The sequence below is a fragment of the Chinchilla lanigera genome, unplaced genomic scaffold, assembly GCF_000276665.1.
Source record: "Chinchilla lanigera isolate Chin_1 unplaced genomic scaffold, ChiLan1.0 scaffold00064, whole genome shotgun sequence".
Lineage (NCBI taxonomy): Eukaryota > Metazoa > Chordata > Mammalia > Rodentia > Chinchillidae > Chinchilla > Chinchilla lanigera.
Window position 1 is genome coordinate 12,754,351 of NW_004955465.1, and position 26,569 is coordinate 12,780,919.

The window sequence follows — 26,569 nt, forward strand, 5'->3', positions numbered from 1 at the left end:
TTTTGTGTTTTGATACACTCTACCAGTATGTTTCTTTTGATCTGTGAATTAAGGCCATTTAAATTTATGTTTATAACTGATATGTAGTGGCTTATCTTTGTCTTGTTATTTTCCTGTTGTTGGTTCTCTTCTTTTCCCCTCTGTTTAATTGCTTATCCTTCTTTGGGTTTTCTTTCTGTTGCTATTCTTGGAATTGTGGTCATTTTTACCTCTATCTAGAGTATCTTTCAGTATCCTTTGTAGTGTTTGTTTGGTATTTATGGATTTCTTCAGTTGTTTTTTGTCATGGAAGTATCTTATTTCTCCATTAATTTTGAAAGATAGTTTTGCAGGGTACATCAATCTGGGTTGGAAATTGTTTTCTTTCAAGAATTGTAATACTTCATTCCAAACTCTTCTTGAACTTGAGAGTTTGTATTGAGAAGTTTGCCATGATTCTGATGGGCTTTCTTCTATAGTTGCTCTCCTTCTTTTCTCTAATAGCTTTCTTTTTTTTGGTATTGGGACTCTAACTCAAGGCCTTGCACTTGCCAGGCAGGCACTGTGCCACTGAAATATGTCCCTGGCCCTCTCTAACAGCTTTTAATATTTTTCTCTGGGATCTTGATTATTATATGTCTGGGAGTAAATTCATTTTGGTTATGGCTAATTGGATTTCTATATGCCTCACTTATTTGTAGGTCAGAGTCTTTTTCCATACCTGAGAAATTTTCTGCTCTTACTTCTGCAAATAGTCTTTTTACGTCATTTGTATTGACTTCTGCTTTTTCATTGATAGCAACTATTCTTAATTTTTTTATCTTTATGTCATCTTGCAGCTGTTTGATTGTTACTTTGTGAACTTTTGTTATTTTCAAGAGGTATTTCTTTTTATGATCACTAGACGAGATAGTGTTTTCAAGGTATGAAAATCAGTCTTCAGCTTCGTTCAAGTGATTTTGCCAGCTTTCAATGAAATTTTTAATTTCCTGGATATCTCTTTGAATCCATTTCATGCATTGTACATCTTTCCTATATTGATCAATCATGGTTTCCATCCTCTTCCTATCATCATCTATTTTTTCTATCTCTATTCCAGATTTACTGGACAATTGCTTTATAAATGTTAACATTTCCTTTTTACCTGAGAGATTATTTCTGATCTGATTTCCTCTGTTGCCTCATGGAGTTGTTTCTTTACTTCAATTGCTATCATTTTAGAAATGTCAGGGGGGTCTTCTATTTTCCTCTATCTTGTCATCTCTTGGATTTGTTCTGCATGGCCTGAAGGTCTGACGTTGTATTTTATTTTTGTAGCTTGCCATTTTCTGTTTCAAAAGTTTTTATTTTGTTTTCTGTGTTGATCCTTGTAAGCTTTTGTCATAGTTAGTCTTGTCACTAGTATCAAGGCCTGTCTAGCAAGATTTGTTCTTCAGGGATGCTGTCTGTGGGTAGGAGGTTCTTGGTTTGTGTTTGTTCCAAGATTCTACCTTCCCAGTTAATTAAGAGTGAGATGTTGGTATCTGTTTGGCTCAGTCCCCTGTCCTTTGTTGCTGGATTGTGGCAAGGTTTTACCCCAGAACTTCTCTGTATTATTAGAGAACTGAGAATAACTGATTAAAATAGATATGGCATCCTACCTCAAGTAGTATAATTAGCTGTAGCAATAGTATGGAGCACTGTTTAGAAACTGAAAAACTGGTAACTATTTATTTTGTACCTTTAACCACAGGAGCAAAATCTACAATTTTAATACAGAACTGATCATAAATTGGCATCTTTTATGCAAAGTGTTTCCCCTTGGTGGAGTGGTTTTTCCCCTGTGGTGGGGAAATTTAAGAACTATAGTGGATAAAGCAAAGGTAATGTAAAAGAAAGTAGAAGCCAGGCTGCAGGCAAAGACGATAACAAAAACTTTGGGGAATTAGAGAAGAGAGCAGAAGAGAGAGAATGAAGGAGTAAACCAGGGATTATCTGAATTTGGTCTCTGGGTTTAGGTGATGAGATTAGTTTTCTGTGGCTGGAGTTCTCCTTGGCCATTTAGGAAAGAGAAAAAAAGATAAGAAAAAAGAAAAGAGAGAAGAAAAAAATGAAAGAGAAGGGGAAGCCACCCTGTTAGCTTCTGTTCTCTGTGTCTTTGTTCCCAAGCACCACTGATCCACTCACCACCTGCTGTCTCATGTTGTTACTGTTGCTTATGAGTGTTTTGCCGCTAGCCCTGCCTCTCCATCCTGTGCACCCTGGCTGGGGACCTACTGTGTGGCTGATGTTCCTGCCTGTCTCTGTGTCTTCCTGCACAGTTCACCTGGATCCCAGCAGTCACCAGTCTCTCTCTGTGCCTTCCCATGCTGTTCACCTAGATCCCACCAGGTTTATTTTTTACTTCCAAGTTTTATATCTTTGATGCCTATCCCTTATGATTTCTGTATGTTTAAACTTCAGATTAACTGATTTGACTGCTTATAAACATGCCACCCCTTTTTCAATTCCTTAGTATCAAGGCAAACTGTATCAGCTCTCCAGTAGCATCAAATAACTAAAGCAAAAGCAGCCCAAAGCATCAAGAAACAAGTATCTTATATATCCACTACCTGCAGCCAGGGATGGCCCCCATTCAGGGGCATCCAACCTGTGTCCATCTTATTTTGCTCTCCTTTTTCATTTGAATGGAGTCATACTGTCTTGGGCCATATATAAGATATACAATATAGTTCATAGGTATAAGTAACAAAACTTTATTCTTCTATATTTTTATTATACCATTAAAACAGAGGACAAAAAATAAAATAAGAATCAGGCCTTACGTCTGACACAAGTGGTACCAAGATGTTATAACCTGAATGGTACTAGCAGAGGTCTGAGTCATCCTCATGTGACCTCAGGGCTCCTGAGGGAAGCCTGGATCAGTGCTGCAGGTGCTGATAGTCCCTAAGTGGATTAGGACATGGGGAGCACTGAAGTACTGTGCTGTCTGGAGGTGACGGGGGTTTATGCACTGGTGACCCTGAGTAATGCTAACATGGAACAGAAGAGAGGCTTCACCCAGGCACTGCAGTGGCATTTATAGTTGCCGTGGGGCCTAGGAAGAGACAGTGATGTCACTTAACTTTGCAGCCTGAGTTAAGCATGTCATTTTCCCAGCCTGCACTGATTTTTATTAATCCAGCTGATTCTGAGCTTCAGGCAAGATGGGGTTTTCCCCTACCTCATCTAAAGCTTCCAGTCTCACTTTTTTTTTAATGAAATAAAGTTTATTGAAAAGCAATTGTACTTCCACCGCATGGTGACAAATGAAAACAAAACACATTGTTTACAAAAGAACTAACATATGAAATGGTGATAAATCTCACTACAAAATTTACAAAACCTATATATATAGAACAAGAAAATACTACAGAGAAATTAAAGATTTCAAGAAACATCTTAAGGCGAAACACTTGAAGATAATAATTTTCCAAAAACTGATCCAATAATCTAATTCTAATGAAAATTCCAGTTTTTTAAAATTGGCAGGCTTTTCTAAAATTGATATGAAAATCCAAAAGACTCAAAATCATTAAAACAGTTTTGAAAAGGAAGAAAAACCTTGGAAGGCCAGTCTCTTTCCATATCCTTAAATTTATGTGAAACTATGAACAGTTTCTCTGGCACTAAATAAACCAGAATCTTTCATCTAATCCCCCATGGTTTGCATCTGTTTTGCATACTTACTATGCCCCTGTAAGCGTTCCTATCTGCTTCCTACAAAGTATCAGATGATTGCTGAAGATTTGTCTTTCCTGAACATCCTTCCACCATAAATTGCATAAACATAAGCTTGTGCTCAGGTCTGGTACTACAGAGCCTCACAGCTTTATGTATATTGGTTATGTCTTTCAAATTTTCTTTCTCCCTTAAAAACAGGGAAATTCATGAATCCATCAATATATTACAGATGGTAATACACAAGGCTAAATGTCAAACACATAACAAATTAAGCTACAAACTTCAATAGCAAGCACAGAACATTGCTTAAAAAGTAATCTGGAAGAAAATTGTTTAAAACTTTAGTCAGAGGCTGAAAGCCATTAGAAACAACTGCACTCAAAATGCCTCAAAACCATAATGGACTTATGAAAGTGTTTTCCTTATTTCTCTGTCGTTCTATCCAAGGTGACAGGTCCCAAGAATGAGGTGCCCGCGGATGAATAGAAAAACTAAGAGAGACAAGAAAAACAAGAGAGGCAAAAGTCTGGGATCAGGGGACTTACAGCCTCTCAGACTGCATCCCCGATCACCAATCACAATCGCCTTTCATTGAGCCAGAATCACGAACATAACTAGAACAAGCAGGTGGATAACAAACGTTTTAGTAATTAACGCATCATCCTTCTCCAATTCTGCCTGTCATGCTGATGGCAAGAATCCCCCGGTGGGCCTCCCACACTCAGCACCACACTTACTCAGTTCAGTTGGGGATCACGAGCCAAACACCAGTTATCAATCCATTACAGTCACAGTCCTTACCTCTCATTTCTCTTATATTTTCCAAGAGAATCCCAGTGTTGCACAACCTTCTCTCCAATGTGACAAAATTCTCATACTCTGGGTCAGGTTTGGGATCAGGCACCCAGTCTTTTTTTTTTAAACTTCTGGCAGAAGAAAAGGAAGACTATAAGAGACAACAGGGTGACTATTTTCCAAGAATGCTTTGGGAATCATGTTAATGTGAAATGCACCGTTTGAATCTAACACACTTGTGTTGGGCAGGGAAATGAATTCATCCAAGCTTCAGGTTTCTCAACAGAAATAATGAAACTAAGGCTCCTTGCTCTCTAACAGTGAGATAAAATTAAAGTGAGTACTTCAAGTTACATTAATAGGTTGAAAAAGTGTAAAATCTGAAAATAATGAATATAATATTGCTTATTATGTACATACATCATCTCTCTATCATCTATCTTTTATCTATCTATCTATATCTATCATCTATCTATCTATATCTGGACTTTAATGTATGGTATAATATTTGTGGAGGACCACCTGGACAACTCTCCTTGAATAAAGAGCAATTATCTCCATTTTAGCTAAATCTGACCCTATTTCCGTGTACTGATATGAGCAGAACTGGCTAGAATGTTTCCTTTTCCCTTCAATTGGCTTTAAGCAATGCAAATTGGTCCAGCTGAGGTGCTGATACATAGTCTTTGAAGCAAAGATGACAGGGCAATGTTACCCCACACCCCATAGCTCCCAAATAAAACATGTGTAAGCCAGGCTGAGGTGGGATGGAGAGCCGTGCTCCATGCTGCCTGCCGGGATTGAGCCACAAATGAGAGGTAATGACTTCCCAGGGCAGAAAAGGTTACACATCAGATCTGAAGCACCAACCCCAAAACATCATTTAGTACCTCATTTGTGTTATGCAGATTACTCTTTCTGCATATCTTTCTCTCTGCATATTGCAGAGGTGATTTCCAGCCCCCTATCTAGCCAGGCTCATGGCAGTCACCTACTTCCCACCATTCTCACAGTCACTCATCCTCAAACCACTCTTCTCTTCATGAATTAGTAAAACCCAAGTTCAGCCCTGGGTCGAGGCCTTTGTTCTGGTTTGCCATCACTGTGGCTGGACTTAGGGCCCTTGGCTTCCCGTAACTACACATATGCCTTACTGTCTTTATTTTTGCCACGGATTGCACTGGAAGCGGTAGATTGGAATTAACTCACTAAAATTCCAATAACTTTTCCATGGGATTACACATATAAACTTCCTGGGCTGCGATGAGGATTGGGAAGGGCTCTCTATAATACTGTTATTAGAGTAAAAAATATTTTAAAAGAATGCAGACAGAACACTTCATATTAAACACAAAAGGTATGTAGGGAGTGAGAAACATAAGAAGAACTGATGCTCTGTTAGAAAGCAAAATCTTCCCAAAATGAGGTAAACAGAAGATGCTGAAAGTGTCACAATGCAGGTGAGTAGGGTGTGAAGAAAACACCCTTCCTGGTAACTTGAGAAGCGCTGGTGTCTTTCTGACATTTGAAATAGCACAAAGGGAAAACTTTATGCAGAAGCTGGACTTTGAGCTCTATAAGGATACCAGGTTCTACAAAGAGACAGCAATATTCACGCATTTTGGGACAGCTGCTGTAACTGTCCCCGTCACCTTTTTGGGCCAAGGTACAGACCTTTAGGTATCAGAAGACAGAAGTTTCTAAGGCGCAAAGATTCTCTTGTCAATACCCTTGCTTAGTCAAAGGGAGATTAGGGTGTTAGCTTCTGAGGGGAATTTCCAAGGCCTCTGTGAGCAAACCATGGCCTCCCTGGGTCTCCTCATGGGGGTAGCTGTGCTGTAAACAAGCCCAGAGCTGGTTCTTCCAGGAAGGAGAGGCTCCCCAGGCCATATTTATAACTTCACAAGCTGCAGAGCTCTTGGGTACAGTGAACCATCACTGAGGCTTTTGTCTTCACATTTGTCACCCAGTCTAGGGAAAGGAAGCTCTCTGCAGAATCTGCGTCCCTGTTGTCCAACTTTCCCTCTCCCTCTAAGATCACTGTCTTTGTTTGTTTCAGAAGTTGCCTCAGGCTTTTTAGGATTTATTTTAGTAGGAAGGCAACTTAGTGAAAAGGTGAACAACTCACTTAGTTCCTGTAGTTGGAATTTCCTTATTTCTAGAATTGTTCCCACCTTACCAAAGTTTCAAGGGGTGACAACAATGGAGACCAACTTCTGAGACACAGAATAAGTTACTTTCCCTTCTTGTCCAGTCCTTTGTTAGGATCAGAAATATAATAAATGATGAGCAGCACTGAAGACCGCGCTTGAGGGCAAGTCACAGCTGTGGATCTGGGCAGGACAGGAACTTCCTTGCTCTGTCTGTGTGCATTGGTCATTGAAGATCTTCACCACAAATGGATCATCCATTACTTGCCTATTAAGCAACACATAGGCGGAAAAACTGGATGTGCTTGCCATGCCTTTCTCAAAACTTCTCCTCCCATAGGAAGCTCCTTAGCCACTTCTGTGATTCATCTAGACTCCAGAATGGCTGTTTTCTCTGTTACTCAGCTGTCCAGGGGAAGCCTTCTAGTCCCTGCTGCCAAAGGATGTAAACGCATGTGGGCACAGGCTTGAGCTTAGCAGTGACCAGGGCACTGTTTCCTGGAGTGAGGACAGCGCTGAGCTGTTCTTGGAGACAGGCTTGGCCACAGGTGTCCCCTTTGTTCCCTGTGTAACAGGTTCCACACCACCTATAGCCACATGTGACCCGTCACTGAAGTTAAAGTGCTTGTGCCATAAATAAATGAACAGCACTTAGAGATAAATTTCCTTTCTATTCTCCGAGTTTCAGTGGGAAAATCAGGGCACGCAAGTGTTGAATATGTACCATATAATACATGTAAGGACAATTACAAATTAAAAGTAAGAATAATTACATTTCTCTGGCATAAAAGGAGTACATTCTTTAGTCATTTTGTTGCAGCATTTCTTTTCAAAAAGTGTAGAATATTTTTCTGGCACCAAGAGACACACACATGCATGTGCGCATGCCCCCTCCCACAGTATACATGGAGTAATTAGGCAAGAGAAATACAGTGATTACAAATAGGCAAAGAAGTCAAATTATCCCTGCTTGCAGGGGGATAGATATGATCAAATATATTACACAATTGAAACTAAATATTTTGTAAAACTAATAGATACTAATAAAAATGAAGTAAACATTAATGATAAATATTCTGAGAAGCTGATAAAACTGCACCCTCAGTATGTATCAGATGTAAAAGGCATATTCAGTTTAATCTCAAATATTTCAGTATACATAGACACATACACAGATGCATGCATATATATATATGAGCTAATAAAACAAATGTTAGGTAAAATAGTAACAAGAAATATAGGTATACCTGAGGTAAACCTGTATATTGTTTTTTGTGCACTATTCTTATTTTTGCAGTTCTTTATTTTTTAAAAATGATTTATGAATGAAACATTTATAAATGAAAAATTATCCTTATATGCAGATGATATGATTTTTTATGTAGTACATAAAAAACCTTGAGATTTCCAACAGAAAACTTCTAGCTCTGATAAAACAAATTCATCAGTGTGGCAGGAAATGAAAGTAATACATAAAATTCAATACATTTCAATATACCAACAACAAATCCGTTGATAAAGAAGGCAGGAAAATTCATTTTTCTTAGCTTCAAAAAAAAAATACCAGGATTAATACTAACTTAGGAAGTGGAAGACATGTGTACTAAAAATTATAAAGCACTGAAGGAAGAAATTAAAGGAGACATTAGGAAATGGGAAGGTCGCCCGTGTTCACAGACCAGGAGAATCAGTACTGTGAAAATTGCTGTATTACCCAAAGCAATGTACCAGCATAATCCGCATCAAATACCAAAGACATTCCTCAAAGAAACCATCCTAAAATTCATATGGAAGGACAAGTGAGCCAAACTAGCCAAAGAAAATCTGAGAAAAAAATAAAGTGCTGGAGGCATCACCATATTAATTTCAAAATATTCTAGAGAGCCATAATAACAAAAGAGCTTGTAATAATCATAAAAGTTGACATGTAGACCAGGGTAATCAAATAGAAGACACAGAAATAAACCACACAACCTGGTCAGCAGATCCTTGACAAAGGTGTCCAAATCTGCACTGGAGAAGCAACAGCCTCTCTAACTACCAGGTGGCACTGGGACAGCCTGAGGCTGAGATTAGATCCCTGTCCCTCATCTGTATAAGCAACAAATCAAACTGCATTGAGGAGCTAAGTATAAGATTCAAAACTCTTATGAGAAAGTGTAAAGGAAGCACTTCAGTGTGGGCACAGGCAACGACTGCTTGAACAGGACTCTAATAGTCAGGGAATAACAGCAAGAATTGGGCAGCAGGACTTTATCAAATTAAAAAGCTTTCACACTGCCAAGCAAGCACACAACAGAGTGAAGAGGGAAAGACTGACAAAAACTCTTCAGATAGAGGATTAAAAGATATGAAGAATTCAAACAATGTAATATCAACAAATAAATAGGCAAAAAAATAGCAATAACATTTCTCATAAGAATTCAAAATGACCAGTAAGTGTCTAAAAATGTAGTACTCAATATCTTTAGGCATGAGGGAAATACAAATCAAAACTACACCGTGATGCTGTGCCACCCCAACCAGAATGGCTCTCGTCAAGAATACAAAGAAAATAAACGCTCAAGAGGGTACAGAGGATACAGACATCTTTGGTCTGATTGTAGTTACAGAGTATTAAATTCAGTACAGAATTTCCTTAAAAACCTAAAGTTAGGTCTGGACCTTATGATCCAGCTACACCACTCTTCAGTGTATACACAAGAGAATTAAAATCAGAATGCTGCACAGATCACTGCACTTGCATGCTGGAAGCAGTGCAGTTCGCAAGAATTAAGCAATGGAAATAGCCCAATGATGGCGAACCTTTCAGAGCTTTCCATGAAACAAATAGCCCGGTGTGGCACGTGCACCATAGGTTTGCCACCACTGGGCCCTATGTGCTCAAAAACTGATGAATGAATGACAAAAATACAGTATATAGACACAGTGCAGTAGTAGGCATTCAATCAAAAAGAAGAACAAAATTTTGTCACTTGCAAAAAAATTAATCATGTTTAACCAAATTAGCAAGACTCAGACAAATATATTGTTTTTTCTCATATGTGAAAGTTATGTATATACACATATGGAGAGAGAGGGAGAGAGAGACAGAGAGAGAGAGAGAGAGAGAGAAAGACAGAAAGAATAAACTAGCAAGGACACTAGTAGAAAAGAGTGGAGGACTTAGAGGAGCAGAGGGAAGGACGTGATGGAGAAGGTACAAGTGTGGGTGTGCATGTGTGAATACACCCACGTGAAATGTATGGTTTTGTGTATTTGCTATGTGCTAATAAGAACAAAGAAAAGGAGAAAGTACAATTTTCAATTTTCCCATTGAAAAACATTAAACTAGAATATAACAGGCATAGTAGGATATCTACGGGAGATATTGCAAGAATAGGAAAATAAACTCTGCGTTTATAACCAAGCAGATCTAAGCTGGCACTCACAGCCTCGAGACAAACTGTAGCTGGTGGTTAAGTAACAGGATTTGTTCTGCTCTTTGCCTCACACAGTTCACCATAAATTCGACTGCAGACTGAGGTGACTGCTACTATATTCCCATTTTCAAAAAATGAAGAACTAGAGCTCTCCTACTATAATAACAGAGGGATATTTTGGAACATGTTGCCCAGGGAAGCGAGACTACTACATTTCCGCAGGAACTGGGACATAGGAATGAGGTTACTGCAGGATTGCATTATGAAAAAGGGCTGAGGGTCCTCAAGAACTATTCCTCAGGTGTAAAACTGGCGATTACATCATTCAGTTTCAAAAAGATTTCCGTACAGGTCAAAGGGGCAAGGAAAAATAAAAATTACCCAAATTTCTTTTAAAAGTGTTCAAAAAATGAAGAAAGTATAAATGTTTCCTTGCAACAAGAGGAATTTTTAATTCTTATTCTTATATTTATACTTTCATGTGTAAATGGATAACTTACTCAGGTACTGTACCTAGATTTTCTTATTTAAATCTGGCAACAAACATATTACTTATCTAAAAGAGCTATCTTAAAAAATATTTTTTGGCACCAGTGTATTTAGCAATAATAGGAACCAAGTGTACCCCCTATGTAATAAAGATCAAATTTTGAGAGTACAGGATTGGTCTATGAAAAACAGGGATTCAAGGGTTTTGAGCCCCATTTTTTCTAAATGGTCATGAAGTAAACCGCGTCTACTTATGTCAAAGGACCTAGACAGCCAGTGTGCATGCTTAGAGCAGTGTGGCTGTCCTCCTGCTCAGGCGTGGTTGGTACTTTTGCGGAAGGCAGAATCCCCAGCAATGAGCATCATTTTTATGTCCCTGTGCCTAAAGAAAGCCTGAAAGGAACAGGAGTGACTTATTGTGTGCCTCAGAAATTGCTTATTTTTTTGCTCCATATCCTACTGTTAAAATAATTATGCCCAATTAAGCCTGAGATAGCTCCTGAGCCAAACAGTCACCTTCACTGTGAAGGGCGAGGGAAAGTTGTACATCAGGGACCGAGATGCTCTGAGGGTTTCCTCTTACCTGACAGGAGGATAACTGTCGCAGTAGAAGGCTTGATGTTATTTCACAGTAGCCATGAGCTGTGCAATCCTGAGGGTACAAATAAGACCCGGGGAGCCAGGCCTCTCTGAAAGGACCAGCCCAGAACTCATCGGCACCACATCTACCAAAGTGAGTGGACTTCTCAATTCTTTCATTTAATCAGATGTGCCCATTACTCCTTCATGGCAGTTTGGGGTACTTCTTCAGTAGGGGGAATGTTACAGGCAGCTAAGTTAGATAGAAGTACTGTAGGCAGTCAGATAGGGCTAGGTCCTCAAAGGAACCAGTGCAAAAGATGAGATACCTTGCAACTGTAGGGGAGACAGGCACCTGCCCTGTGGGCCAGACCTCAAGACAAAAGATAGAACAAAGGCACCAACATCCTTCCTAAGGATAAACTTGTCTACAACTATCCAGCGAGGCAGAGGGGCTGGGAAGCTGAGAAACTTCTCTTGTCTCTGATCTTTAAAAAGCAAGGGCCCCAGGACAGAATGAGGAGGAGGCCAGTTCACAGAGAGTAGATTTCAAAAATGTTTAAGCCTCTGTCTCCCTGTGTAGATTGGATCTCATTAGGGAGCTCTGACTTTGGTCAGGAATCCTTCTTGCCCTTGTAAGGAGTTAGAAAGATACAGGACTCTTTTGGGTTTCTAGAAAAGTTTTGTTTTCTTCCATCTCCAATTTTACTTGAAACTTGACTCTGTCAATATCATTTCCTGTTTTAAAATTTGAACATTTCATTTCCGGTGCTCTTTTTGCATTTCAAAATGGGCCAAGTTTGTATTTTTTGTTTTATAAATTACCTAATTGCATTTCTGTTTCATTTTAGATTTTCCTTTCTGCATCCATGCATACATTCTCTACATGCAAACATATGATATTATATTATACTTGTTTTTTATTGATTTATTTTTATTTTTTGAGACAGGATCTTGCGATGGATTTCAGGCTGGCCTGGACTCACTATGTAGCCTAGGTTGGCCTCGAACTTGCAGCAATCCTTCTGCCTCAGCCTGCCCAGTGCTGGGATTACAGGCATGTGCCACCATGCCTGGCATTATATTTCTAAGTTAATTTATTCTATACCTGTTTGTTAGGAGAACTATTAACAATGATTGAGAAGAAAAACTATAGTTCCTCTTTTAAGAATACTGCAACAAAAATAACTCATTTTAATTATATCCTAGTGCTTTGGAGTAAGGCACAATAATCTCATCTTTTATGGGAAAATGGGTGGGAGATAGATGCTCTTTTCTGCTTAAACTGTTTGGGGTCAGATCCAGGTGGCCATTTAACGTCTATCTAAATGCAAAGACTGCATTTTAAAGCAGTTACAAAAAGTTTCCCAAACAGTCTGGAAGATGACTCCCTTCTCCCTTTTCTGACATTTTGACTCCAGGAGCAAGAAAGAGTTTTTTAGTGGGTGTCTCAGAACTGCTCCTAAATATCTTTCAGAGCTCTGGAACTTGGGGACAGAAAAAGAAACTGGAAAAAAGGACGCCCTGGATCTAACACACACAGAAAAAAAGCAAACAGGAAAGGTTTTAAGGTCCATCAGGTTACTGTGATGGATGGAGTGCGGCGATTGCTAACAAATACATTTTCTGACTGAACACTTGATTACCGTTCTGGACTCAGCCCAGGCTGCTTGTAGCCTTTTGCAGTGTGGTGTGCCGTCAGCCTGGTGTCTTTTATCCATGCTGCACCATGACAGACAATAGTCCCCCTTTGCCAGGGGAGGATTGGAGGCAACAACTGATCTTCCTCCAGGCCTGAGGTCAGCAGGTGCCAAGTCTGGCTCCAAGTCCTGGTTTATGCAGTTCATGTCATTGGAGACCTCAGGTCAATGAATCTTAAGCAATCCTTTAATATTCTTCAGGAAACAGGGAGTGGGCTTTACAGAATGGTAGTCCATGTACTGTGTACCAAATGTATGCAAATTCTATGGATTGAGTCAAACAACAAGATTTATTTTACTCTGGAGAAAATGTTCATACTTTGACATAAATTCCTAGATGAGAAATTGGAGCTCTCAAATGTGAACACCAGCACATTCCTATAGTTGACTAAGTTGGATAAAAGACACAGGTAAAACAGCCTGCGAATTTCAGTAAAATGTTATTTTTCCTGTCCTACTATGAAATCCTGACCCCCTATTGGAGTGATCTCTTTTTTAATGCCAGTACTGTCTCAACCAACTTTGCTAAAAACAGCCAATTTTGGGGTGTCCTAATTCTTAAAATACCATCGTCTAAGGACAGCACATAACACCAATTAACCCCCTTCTCCTGGTCCTCTTTGGTAAATGTCAGCATGCTGAGAATTGGTCACAGTTCCATCTGAGGCCCTGAAGTCTCCGTGGGAACTCAGAATTCTGATCAGGTCTGGTAGAAAACTATTCCATGGTTTCTCTAGGACATCGTTCCTGTTATTGCCAGTTGTTCATTTACCTTTTTTGTAGGGAGGAGATTTCTTCCTGATGGATTTTACTCGACTCAACTTTACTTTTTGGATGCTATGTAAGAAGTTACACATTTTGACTTGGTAATGAGGACTACAAAGAACATTGAATATTTACAGACAGTGAAGTCATAGAATCAGTTTGGGGTATAGGCAAAAGGAAACATTCGTGTATGTGCATAAAATATGTAGAATTTAGAAGCCAAAAAGTAAAATTAGAAAAACCTGGAAGTTGACACGCTCTTCAAATTAGAGGCAAAAGGGAATGTTGACCAAAATAAGACATACAAAAGAAGAGAGAACGTGAACACATCTGACTCTTGGTAAAGATGCTGAAGAAACAGGGTTTAAAAGTGTCTTACAGGGGTGAAGGGGATGCAAACAAGCTAAGCAGGAGACTCGAGACTTTGGAATTGGATCATGGGTGCATGACAGAATGAAAACAGTGAAAAATTCTGGCTGGGGAATTTTGGCCTCAATTTACCTCTAAGGAAACTGAATCTAAGTGTGATATATAAGGATTTGAACAAGTAGATTGATTTTTTAGTATGGAGGGAAATACAATATCTGGGTTGAAAACTATGATTTCTGCATACTATTTTTCAAGTTGACATTTGAGACTGCATAGAAGAATACACAAGCAGTAGGTGGAATATATCCTTTTTGCAAAAAAGTACACTCTTACATGTATCATGACTATCCCTTATACTCCAGAAAATTGGTATGCTATGAAAAAATTTGTGCAGAGACATGTGATCATTACTGATGCTTTCTTCAGAAAGGTGTTCTCTGAATCCAACATTTCCTGTCAGTGATGTAAGAGATGATCTTGCACCTTGTCAAGGGAATAGTCCTAGCCTTTCTGACTGGACTTGGAGCTGCAGGGAACATCGTTGTTTTTGTCAGTCATATACTCATGTTTGGGGGCATGGAGAAGAAAGCTATACATCTTATTCTCATCCACTTGGCCTTCACAAATATCATAATGCTTCTTTCTAAGGGAGTGCCAAGGACAATCACAGCTTTTGGCATGAGAAACTTCCTAGATGACATAGGCTGCAAGATGGTGTGCTACCTGGAGCGGGTGGCCCGGGGCCTCTCTGTCTGCACTAGCAGTCTCCTCACTGTGGTGCAGGCCATCAGTATGAGTCCCAGACACTCCAGGTGGAGGAGGCTCCAGCCCAGGTCTGCGTGGTTAATTCTTCCTTTGTTTCCCTTCCTGTGGATATTCAGTTTTTCAACAAATGTCAACTTACCCCTCTACATTACAAGTGCTAGTGTGAACACATCGCAGATTAGCAAGAGTGACTACTATTGTTATTTTCAGCCAGAAAGTCAGAAGGTAAGATGGATCATTCTCAGTAGCATGGTCTTTTGGGATGCTGTGTCTCAGTGTATCACGTGTGGAGCCAGTGCCTACATAGTGTTTCTTCTCCATAAGCACCACCGGCGTGTTCTCCGCCTGCAGAGGTCCAAGTTCCTCTACAAAACTCCCCCCGAGATCAAAGCTGCCCAAAGTGTTCTCCTTCTGATGCTTTGTTTCCTCTTCTTTTATTGGGCAGATTGTGTTTTTTCTCTGCTTGTGAATTGTTTCTTGGAGAACAATCCTATATTAAATATTCGAGAGTTTCTTACCCTTGGTTATGCGATTCTCAGCCCCCTTGTGCTGATTCACAGAGACGGACATGCAGTTGACTGCTGGTCCACTCAATGGGAGAGAGGGACTTTCAGAAAATATTTATTCATTCTATTCTTTCAATAAATAAGTTTGAAATAATTATTACTTTTGTCGTGCTCTACGTTATAAAAAATCCAGTGAAAGTTTCAGAAAAATATTGTTATATTGTCATACAATAAACCTGGTGACCTTCCTCAGCTGGCACAGAACTCACGGGAAGAGGACATGGTGTCTTCTCATTCCGAAGCCAGCATCCATTCAGGAAGTGGTGAAGTCTTCCCGTTAGACAGTTCTTATGCCACCACTGCTGGTCAGAAGAAGGAGAAATGGTGCAATCAGTCCTTGCCTATTAACCTTTAACCCAAGAATGTCATTGTAGGATCCAGTTTTGCAGATATATGTGTTCATGTAAGACACACAAAATGAAAAATAACTACTGCAGTGCTGCTTTAAAGACAAACCTAAATATTCAGTAAAATGGCCATTTTGCTTGTTTTTTTTTAAGTTAAATTTCTTTTTTTTTAACTTTCAGTAGTGTTTGCAGTACATAGCAGTTGCAATCACTGCAGAGTGTTGGTAAGCGTACATAAGGTGTTTTGATCCTCTTCTTCTCCGTTCCTCCAGCCTCTTTTGTTTTTCCAGCATCAGATTCATTTGTTTATAAGAACTTACAAAGTTAATTATCATATACACAGATAAAAACAGACAAATGGGCCAAGAACATATAAAACATGTAAGACAACTGTGTGAAGTCAAAGTGCACTTTCAGAATGGAGCACAGTAACATGTTCACTTTTTCCATGTTATGACATTTGGAAGAACACGAAGCCCACTGGAAGCGTGATTGCCTGTTCTGAAAGACACTCATTAAGAGGGAAACAAGAGGGGCTGGGGATTTAGCTCAGCGGCAAAAGTGCCTGCCTGGCAAGCGCAAGGTCGTGAGTTCGGTTCCTGGTACTGGAGAAAAGCCAAAAAAAAAAAAAAAGAGGGAAACAAGAGGTCGACTTCCATTGTCTTCTTTCTACATTTTCTGATTTGTGGATCCTTTAAATGCATTTTGAACAAATGAATTAAATATTAACATGATCATTATTTGTGTCTTACTTCAAAACAACATGCATCATTGATTCTACACTGTCCAGTGCCATTCATTTCTGTTTATATTTTGGTTTTCAATTGAAATTTTGCTTTGTATTTTTGCAACTAATATGCATGTTTCCACAGAACATATATTTCAGTTAGGTGGCTGGTATACTGAACGGTTTTTGAAAGTCTGGGATGCCTTATGACGCTTTCACATATTTACATTACAAATTTGAAAGTTACTGTACAGAAACTGCCACCCCATTATTAAAAATGCCTCTCTACATCTCTATTATGATGCTGTATAAATTTGTGTGTTTTACTTCTCTAGTGAGCAATGGTGAATGCCTAGTTTTTAGTGTGGTTCTGCTATGTCAGACAGATTTTAAGCAAGTACTTAATGTTGTTATATCACATGCTAAAATATTTAGGAGATTATCATTTTCATATAAGTATTGTTTGCTTGAAGATGATAATATATTCTTTACCTTAGTTTTCATTTTCCTATGACAGATTTTTCATAATATCTAGTGTAGAGAATAAGAAAAAGTACACAATTCCTAAAAAAGAGATTGGCCTTTGATTAAAAACAAAAGGATTTAAATCCGAGAAATATAATTAGGAATGTCACTGAAAAATTCAATCATGATGAAGAGATGGTTGTGCAGGAAAAGGAGGTTAGAAAGTAGCAAGATGATAAGGACAAGCTTTACGGCTGTTGCCAGAAAGTAGTGAAGGTTTCCCTTTAGTTCAGCTTGCCTAAGTGAGGTTCTGTTTCTCTCTAAGAAAGCAGGAATTGAGTTCAGGAAGTTTCCATTCCATTTAGAACCATTAGCTAAAACTAATTTGAGATGGAGAAGCACAGGCTTAAATTTGGTGCACATCGGAAGGAGAGAAGATAGGAAATGGAAACTGCAGATACTGACCCTTCCCACACGTGGCGCACGGCAGGCCGAGTGGCTTTCACCTCTCATGGTCTATAGGTTTTTACCAGTGAAGTAGAATAATAAGGTGGACTGTGCCTGAGTTTTGTGCCTTTGGAAGCTGACATAATAAATAGGCCTCAACACTCCCCAGATTTGGTGACTGATTTACTTCCAACTGCACAAATTCCAAAAAACCTCCATGGGATCAGATCAACAATGTTTAGCCCTAGACTAACCATGACCAATTTTATAAAAATTAAAACAGAAAAATCTTAAAATCAACCCCAAAAAGAGTACATTTTGTACAAAATAGCAACGGTGACTTTTAAATGCTACTTCATTTTATAGAAGAAAAATTGGACCTGAGAAAAAGCTCCCTCGCTGACCGGATACTATGAAATCTCTCCTCTGACTGATTGCTCTCAGTGATAAACTGGATCCTTAGGAAATATTTTCAGGACTGTCTGAATTTAACCTTCTCCACTACTGATTCACTCTGGCACAGTGGTGGCGAACCTATGGCACATGTGCAGCAGTTGTTACCGCTGAAAGCTGTAAAATGTTCACCGTCGCTGCTCTAGGAGATAACTGCAGGGCTTTTTATGAAAGAGTGGGAGGAAGAATTTCAGTGTACAGTTTAGGTGGTTGGCAAGTCTCCGCATGAGGTTCCACACTGTACCTGATTTGAGGAGTTCTCTGTCTCGGATCACTCAGATGGAAAGGAAAGAGGAGCCGTAAGTCACAGTAGCTAAACTGGACATACAGCTTCAATGCTCATCCACAGATGGATGGATAGGAACGTGTGGTATATACATAAGGGGAAATTGTGGAGCCATAATAGGGAATGCAACTATGCATTTGCAGAAAATGGTGGAACTGTAGTCCATCATCTTGCACAAATTAAGCCAAACTCAGAAAGTTAAATAGCACATTATCTCTTATATGAAAAAAGCAAAACATACATAAGTATATACATACACACGTATGATAAAGAAGAGATTGCATAGATGTAGGAGGGGACCCTAGAGGACGGTGAAGGGCTCAGAGTGGAGGGAAGGCAGAGGCAGAGGATGGGACTGAAAATGATCACGGTGTATTACATGCAGGTACCAAATTCCCAACACAAGCCCTGCTGGTCTGTGTTACTAATGTGCACTAATAAATAAACACCCAAAGGAAAACTGTGTGTTTTACAGAGATCTGCATATCTGTGCTCCTTGCAACAGTTTCTCCCATGAAGAAATGGCAACAATTAAAGTTTCCATCACACAATGTGTGAATTCAAAGCATCGCATGTGTGTGCATGTGCATACACACACACACACACACACACACACACACACACACACACACACAGAGTGGACTAGCATCCAGACATCGAAAGGAGAGCAGTCCTCTCATTTGTGACCATGTAGATGGAAATGGAGGTCTTCCATGAAGTGCACCCAGTCAGGTACAGAAAGGCAAGTGCTACATGACCTCACCCCTGGAGTACAAAACACGCACATCAGGGAACTGGGGAGTAGTATGGGGGTAACAGAGTGGGGCAGGGCAGGTCGGGAAGGTTCACCTAAGGGTTTGCAGCCATGGTTACAGAAGAGGAAAGGTTCCTGGAGCGCCGTACAGCATAGATAATGTACAGCATATTTCAATGGGTGGGATGAAAAGCTTTTACATTTTTCACAGAAGAAAGTGATAAGAAACTTAGGAGATGTATGTTTCTCCTGAACTTAACATAATACAACGTATAAATATATAAATATATTACACAATATATAAATAAATAATATTCTGAATCTTAGCAGGATAAAAAAAAATCCTAGCAGGATAAATCCTAGAGGCTTCAAATTCATAATATAGCACCCCATTTTTAGATGTCAAATGAACAAATAAAGAGCTGGAAGAAGGGAGGGGAAAGATGGGTGGGGGAAGATGGGTCGGGGAAGAGAAATAAAAATGGCAAAGGTGTTGGGCTGGGGATATAGCTCAGCAGCACAAGTCCCTGCCTGGCAAGCACAAGGTTCTGAATTTGATTCCCAGCACCAAAAAAAAAAAAAAAGAAAAGAAAAGAAAAGAAAAGAAATTATCCAGATGTGTTGTGTGCATGTACCAATTCCCCACGATAAACGTAATCATTACATACTGCAAACCTGTAACAAAGAAAATAAGTGAAGCAAATTGATAAAACATTTTCCTAAGAAACTGGCAGTTCACAAACTCTATCCTTCCTGAAATTCCTAATCTATTTTTAAATGCTGGGCATGCAAAGCAGAGACAATCTAAGCATTCATTAACCAGCAGGGCATTTTTTGCAGGAGACATCTCAGGAGAACCACAGCAAACTGGGTTGCAAATCTGTATAGGATCAGGAGGCAGTGGCTGGGCTGAAAACCAGACTCCTGAGCCTATTTTCTTAAGTATTATACATTTAGAGGATTCTGAATCCTAGCAGGATAAAAAATAATCCTAGCAAGATAAATATAGAGGCTTCAAATTCATAATATAGGCTAAGGACTGTAAATTTATCTGCAGTAATAATAACCTGTGAAGAACATTCCTGCCTTAGACATTCAAATATTGAAATAGATATCAAGCCAAAGTGCACAAATTAAAATTTTTAGGGTAGTCATTAAAAAAACTTTCAGACAAGCACCTCTGTAAAAAAAAGATAAAGGGGAAAAAGATAAATATAACACATATCATTTGCAATCCCACCTATCACATTATGAAACTTTATCGTATAGATCTTCAAATGAAACATTAAAAATCCTGGGAATGGCGCTTTTTTAGTTACACATCCTTTCACAGAACCAATTTTTCAATTCACTAATCCTGTGTAAGTTGGTCTTAATTTAATTGCTTTGACCTCAGATTTCTATAATGTCTTCATTTCTACAAGTTTTAGATTTGGATTACTCTTGTTTTGCCATGACCTTGAGGTGCACCACTAGGTTACTTATTTGAGATTCCTCCATTTTTGTGATGTAAATGTTTACAGCTGTAATCCTCCCATGTAGAATGGCTTTCATTGTATCGAATTGGTTTCGCCATATGGTGCTGCCACTGTCATTTCATTGTAGTAATTTTTTAACTTCATCTCTGTTTTCTGTGATGCACTAATTACTCAGTAGTACATTAAATAATATCCATGTGTTTGTATGCTTTCTGTGGTTGCTTTTACAGTTGGTTTCTAGTTTCATTTGAACACAATCTGAATGTATGCAAGAGAATATTTGAATTCCTTTGTGTTTACTTAGCATGCTTTCTGGCCTAGGATAGGGTCTATTTTGTAGAAAGTTTTGTGTACTGCTGAGAAAAAAATGTATTCTGTTCTCATTAGATTAAAGACTGTAGATATGTTTTAAGACCATTTGCTAAATTGTGTGGTCAATGTTGATCTTTCTTTGTTAATTTTTTGGTCTGGTTGATCTGTATATTTGTGAGCGTGAGATAATAAAGTCCTCCACTATGATTGTGTTGGTATTTACTTCACCTTTCATGTCCAGTAGCATTTGTTTTATGAAACTGGATGCATTGGTGTTTGGTGCATATATATTTACAGTTGTTATATCTTCCTGAAGAATTGTTCCCTTTAGCAGTGTACAGTGATCTTCTTTGTTTCTTATGATCAGTTTTGGCTTGAAGAACACTTGGAAAATACAGAGGCTGCTGCTTGCATTTCATCATAAAATGTGGTAAGTATTCCTGCTTGCTGTCAGGCTCTGGGTGGACAGAATACTATTTCCCATCCTTTCATTTTTAGTGTGGTTTTTCAGTGTAAGAAGTGTTACTATTAGAGACAACATGTAGTTATGTTTTGTTTTTGTTTCAATGTATCAGTTGGTATGTTTTGATTAGGGGATTAAGAGCATTTACTTTGACTGTTATTATTGAAAGATATTTACTGATTCCTATCCTTGCATTCTTCTTAAACTCTTGATTCCTTTATTTTGCTTTGCAGAGTACACCCGCACAACTAGGTGTACTCTTTCCTTTGTGCTTTTTAGTGATGCTGGCTACATTTTTCTCTGTTGAGGGTTTGTTTGAATTCTTTCTAATGATCATAAATCTCCACTTAGATTCTCTTTGTCATGAAGAATCTTTCTTTTTCCATCAAATTTGAAGGACACTTATTCAGGATATAATAATCCAAGTTGGAAATTATTTTAGGGCTTGAAAAGCCTTGACCTAAGCTTTTCCTGTTATGATGTTTTGTATTAAGGAACCTGCTATTATTCTGCTGAGTTTGACATCACACTTTGATGTCTTTGTCTTTTAGTCTTCTCTGTTGGAAAATTTTCTGCTATAATTTCAGTGAATACATCTTTCATGCCTTTGGTTTTATCTCTTAACCTTTCCTTAATTTCTATAAATCTTAGTATATTTGTGTGTCTCCTAGTAGCTATTGGATTCCACTTTGATTGTGTTTTGTTTGTTTTTTAGGGTGTCACTTAAAACATAATCTACTACATTAACCTTATCTTAAAGTCCCTGTAGTCTCTTCAAATTGGTCATGCCTGCTGCTCATACTTTCAATTGGATTTTTTGTATCTAGGATTTCTACTTGATTTCATTTTTATAATCTCTAATTCTTTTTTCCATCTCTAATTCTTTACTAAATTGGTCATGTATATCCTGTGTTATCTTCTATAATTCAGCCAACTCTCAGTCTTTTGAAAGCTCACTGAGCATCTTATAGCTACTTATTTGAATGCTGTGTGAACTTGCTGAGCATCCTGTACCTTTCCTTATTTTTTCTTCTTATATCTCTTCAAATTTTTTAACCATTAGGTTTTTAATTCTTTGCCTGAAACTTCCTGCACTTCAGACTTCATGAGGTCTGCTTTTGGAGCATTATAATTTTTTGAAGGCATCTTGTTGCCTTGTTTGCTCATGATTTTAGTGTTTTTCTGCTGAGAATTGAAGTTCAGTTAAGGCAGGAAACTCTGTGGCTACTTGGATCTCTCTTTGTGTCTGTCAGCCTGTGATGTGACTTCTGCTTTGGTTACAAGTGCTGTTCATGCACATGATCAACCTGTTAAACAGCTGGTTCAGTCTCTGTCACTGTGTTGCAGGAGAAAAGGAATACTGGTTATATCAGCATCGGCTTAACTAATCACATATCAATCATGTAATTTAAAAGTTGTTAAAAAAACTTCACAAGTTTTTTAGTAGCCCAGGAAGATAATGAAATATTACTGCTGGTAAGTACGTTTGGATCCAGAGAACAAGGGAAGGAAAAAAGAAGAACAGGAAAAAGAAAATTGTTCAGATAGGAAAGAAGAAAAAAGAAGAAAAAGGGAGGATAATGAATGAATGAAAAAAGAAATAGGGCTTTGCTTTTATTTTTATGTCTGGAAGGGAGGGAGGTGGGGGAGAGGTTTTGAGAAGGTATTTGTGGAAGTGTGAAAAGGGGAGAAGATAGAAGGAAGTAAAATTGGAGATGTCAGAAAGCTGTACAAAGGTTAGAACCAAATATGTCGGTACAAATCATATTGTTTTTGAATCCTCCATGCATAATTTTTGGTGAATGTCAATTTGACCTTTCAATGAAAGAGATATCATATAAACTAAAACATTAATTCTTATTCACCTTTTCATATATGCAAGTGCTCACAATTATATTTGAAGACAGAAGGAAAGAAATGGCAACAAAGAAAGAGAAAAGAAAAAATAAAACTAATAATCCACTGTACTGACTGAACTTGTGTTATGCAAAAACAAGGGGAATAATGGAACATTTGATACAGTGAGAGGGAGACTAAGGAAAGAGCAGGAGGAGAAGGAGTTTAATGGTGTGTGGGACGGTACAAGAAGGTTGTTCTAATTTACGACTAAACCAGAACATGAATTTACCTAATCCTATGAAACAAACTAGGCATGAAAGAACCTAATGTAAAGGTTGGGAACTCTATTAATAAAATCATTCCCTCTTAGCTTTATGCACTTAAATGCACACTGACAATGTCTCACTTTTACTAAAAGCAATACCTGATGAAAGAATGAAGAAAAGAAAAAAATGTACTGATAGCTTGTGCAACACAAGGACAGGGGAAAGAGTGAGATTTGAAAGAATTTGTAAATGAAAGTAAGTAAAAAGGAGAGGAGGGAGATTAAATGGAACACTGTGGAGGGTACAGGAAGGTTGAGACCTATTTATAAATAAACTAAATAGCCAGTTTCATTAACCATATCAAGTAATTTTGGCATGGGAAAATCTAGTCTAATTTGGTAGAAGCAATAGCTCAGAGCAATTAGCTCACAACTATGTCCTTAGCTCTTTTAAAAAGCAATACCAAATGAAGAAAAAATTACACCACACACACACATACACATGCACACACATGCTTGTGCATACGTAGTATCCTCTCAGTCATGTTCATACTGCAGAACTTGATAAGGATCCTCTTCCCCCTTGTCTTGTAGCTCTTTTGTTTGCTGAGCTCCAGTCCTTTGTGGCTGATACTGGGTGCTCGAATGTATGACAAGGGCTTGAGCTGGTTTTCTTCAACAACTTGTTCTCTTGTCTGCCAGGGAGTAAAGGGGCTGGAGGATCCAGATGGACCTTCCAGACCGATTCTCATTTCCTGTGTGAAGGTTTCAGCTGCCCTCTGTGGGTGAGAATGGCTGGAGGTTTTGGCCTTGGTCTTAAGACCAGGCACCTGCAATTGGGCTGGAAGGAAGGAGGGCACGGTGCGACTGGCCTAAGACCTTGAGTGCAGAGTTCTCTGGGGGCCTCCTGTCTCCATGCCCATGCCCCCAAGGTGACTCCTGCATCCATCTGCATCTACTCTGTCCACAGTTCCCAAGGACAGCCATGGAGACCTCTGTCCACACCACTCCTCTCTGGCTTCCTGTGCCACACCGATCTCCTTGTGCCCACCACATAAACCAATGAGTGGATACAGCCTGTTACATGTGATTGTACAGACATATGACTTAACCATAAAGAGCAGCGAGGTCACATCATTCACAAGAAAGGGGAAGTCCTGTGGAGTTGAGTAAGCCAGAGTCAGAAAGAGGGATGAGCTGAAAATGAACATTATTTGTATGTCTGAACTTGATGCTATAAAGTGCATCATTTTGTATGATTAGTCTGCACTGACAAAAGAAAACTCAAGAAAACAGTCTGATTATTGGAAAATATTACTCAACAATGTTGTACACATCATAATATATGTACTAAAGACTTGCAAAAAGTAGAAGAGGAAACCTTTTGCCTTTTGGAGCCAAGAGGATACACGCTGGTACATAATGCTTTCAAAATAAGGTGTAAGTGAACCTGAAGTAAGACTGGACCATACCATTGTTATGCAGAGTTCTCCCTGAAACAACAGGAAATTTACCTGTTTCTGTTACTACATTCCCTTTACAGACAAGTAAATAATTTTCACACTGCTCAATGTGAAATGAATGTTTAGCAAATTGGGACAAGATGGCCAGGCAACTTAGATTCCTCCACTGCACAGAAACTGGAGGCCATGGGCTATTTCTCCTGACTATTACATTTCAAGGGGTGTTCCAGGCCTTAAGGAAGCATTCTTGGTGTGTAAAACTGGCAAGAGCATAATTTAGTGTCAAAAGGCTTTCCAGGTTGCCCCAGGCTGGCCTGAACCACGGACATCTTCGGGAAGCCTGGTGAGTCTGGGCTCTGCCTCTCTGACCAGTGTGTAAGGCAGGCGATGCCTCAGGCACCCTCTGGGGTCTTGGTGGCTACCCACCACACACATAGTGTGTTGGCCCAGGCTGGGCTGCCACCACTCACCAGTACAGGAGCTACACTGAGCACTGGGGATCTTCAGGCTCTCATCCTGCCACTCACAAACAATCAGGACAATGAGACTGCACTATGGGGAATCTCTGGTTCTTCAAAAATGACAAAACAAAGGAGGAAAATGCAATCCCAGAACTCCACACCACCCAAAACAAGTCCAGGAGGCGTCAACACAGAAGAACCTGGAAGTCATACACCTGAAATTTCTGAAATGATAGCAACCGAAGTAAAGAAACAACTCCATCAGGCCATAGAAGACCTCAGATCAGAAATAATGTTTCAGGTGAGAAAAGAAATGACAACAATAATGAAGGAAATGTTCAACATATACAAAGATGACATAAACAAGAAAATAGAAGAGCATAGACAATTCAGTGAAACCTTCAGGGAACAATATAGAAAAGAACTAGAAGGTTTGAAACAGAGGCAAACAGACATCCAGGAACTTAAAAATTCCATTGAAAGCTTGCAAAACCACTTTAACAAAGCTGAAGATACACTTTCAAACCTTGATGACAGCATAGCCACCAATGAACATGAAAGGAGGGATCTCTTAAAAATGACAAGGAACCAGGAAATAACAATTCAACAACTGTAAGATGAAGCAAAGGGAAACAATGTCAGATTAATAGGTATTAATGAAACAGCAGGTGTCAACACAAATGACATAAAAAGACTATTTGCAGAAAAAATAGCAGAAAATTTCCCAGGCATGGTAACAGAATTGGACATCCAGATAAGTGAAGCATATAGAACTCCAGTTAATCATAATCAGAATAAATCTACACCTAGACATATAGTGATCAAGATCCCAGAAACTCAACAAAAGCTCATAATAGTAAAAGCTGTTAGAGAAAAGAAACAGATCACCTATAAAGAAAAGCTGATCAGAATCATGGCAGACTTCTCAACACAAACCATCAAGGCAAGAAGAGCTTGGAGTGAAGTACTTCAGGTACTGAAAAAAAAAAAACAAGTTTCAACCCAGATTGATGTACCCAGCAGAGCTATCTTTCAAATGTAATGGAGAAATAAAATATTTTCATAATAAAGAAAAACTGAAGAAATTCATGAGCACCAAACCAATCCTACAAAGAGTACTAAAAGATATACTAGAAAGAGATAAAACAGACTGCAACTTCAAGAACAACAACAGAAAAGAAACAACAAGCAGAGCAAACAATTAAACAGAGGGAAAAAGGAAGATCCAACTGCAGGAAAATAGCATGACAAAGATAAGCCAGTACATATCCGTTATAACCATCAGTGTAAATGATCTCAATGCACCAACCAAAAGAAGCAGAGTGGATTAGGAAACAAAACCCAACTATATGCTGTACAAGAAACACATTTAGCTCAAAAGGAAATTCAAAGACTGAAAATGAAAGAATGGAAAACAATACTCCATGTGACAGAAACCCAGAAAAAAGAAGGTGTAGCTGTTCTGTTTGCAGACAATGTGAACTTCAAGCCAAGAATAATCAAAAGAGATAAAGAAGGTCACTAC

The 26,569-nt window shown here is 38.8% G+C and overlaps 1 protein-coding gene across 1 annotated transcript; it reads left to right on the forward strand.

Moving 5' to 3' along the window:
• The first annotated feature begins 14,424 nt into the window (after nucleotides 1-14,424).
• Nucleotides 14,425-15,363, forward strand: LOC102004582 (vomeronasal type-1 receptor 4-like). Its single transcript, XM_005398944.1, has one exon. It carries the CDS (start codon nucleotides 14,425-14,427, stop codon nucleotides 15,361-15,363), a length of 939 nt encoding a protein of 312 aa, XP_005399001.1.
• The last annotated feature ends 11,206 nt before the right edge of the window (nucleotides 15,364-26,569 follow it).

What these genes read in the sequence shown, in the direction of transcription:
- LOC102004582 (XM_005398944.1), top strand. Translation starts at nt 14,425, where the DNA reads ATGATCTTGCACCTTGTCAAGGGAATAGTCCTAGCCTTTCTGACTGGA.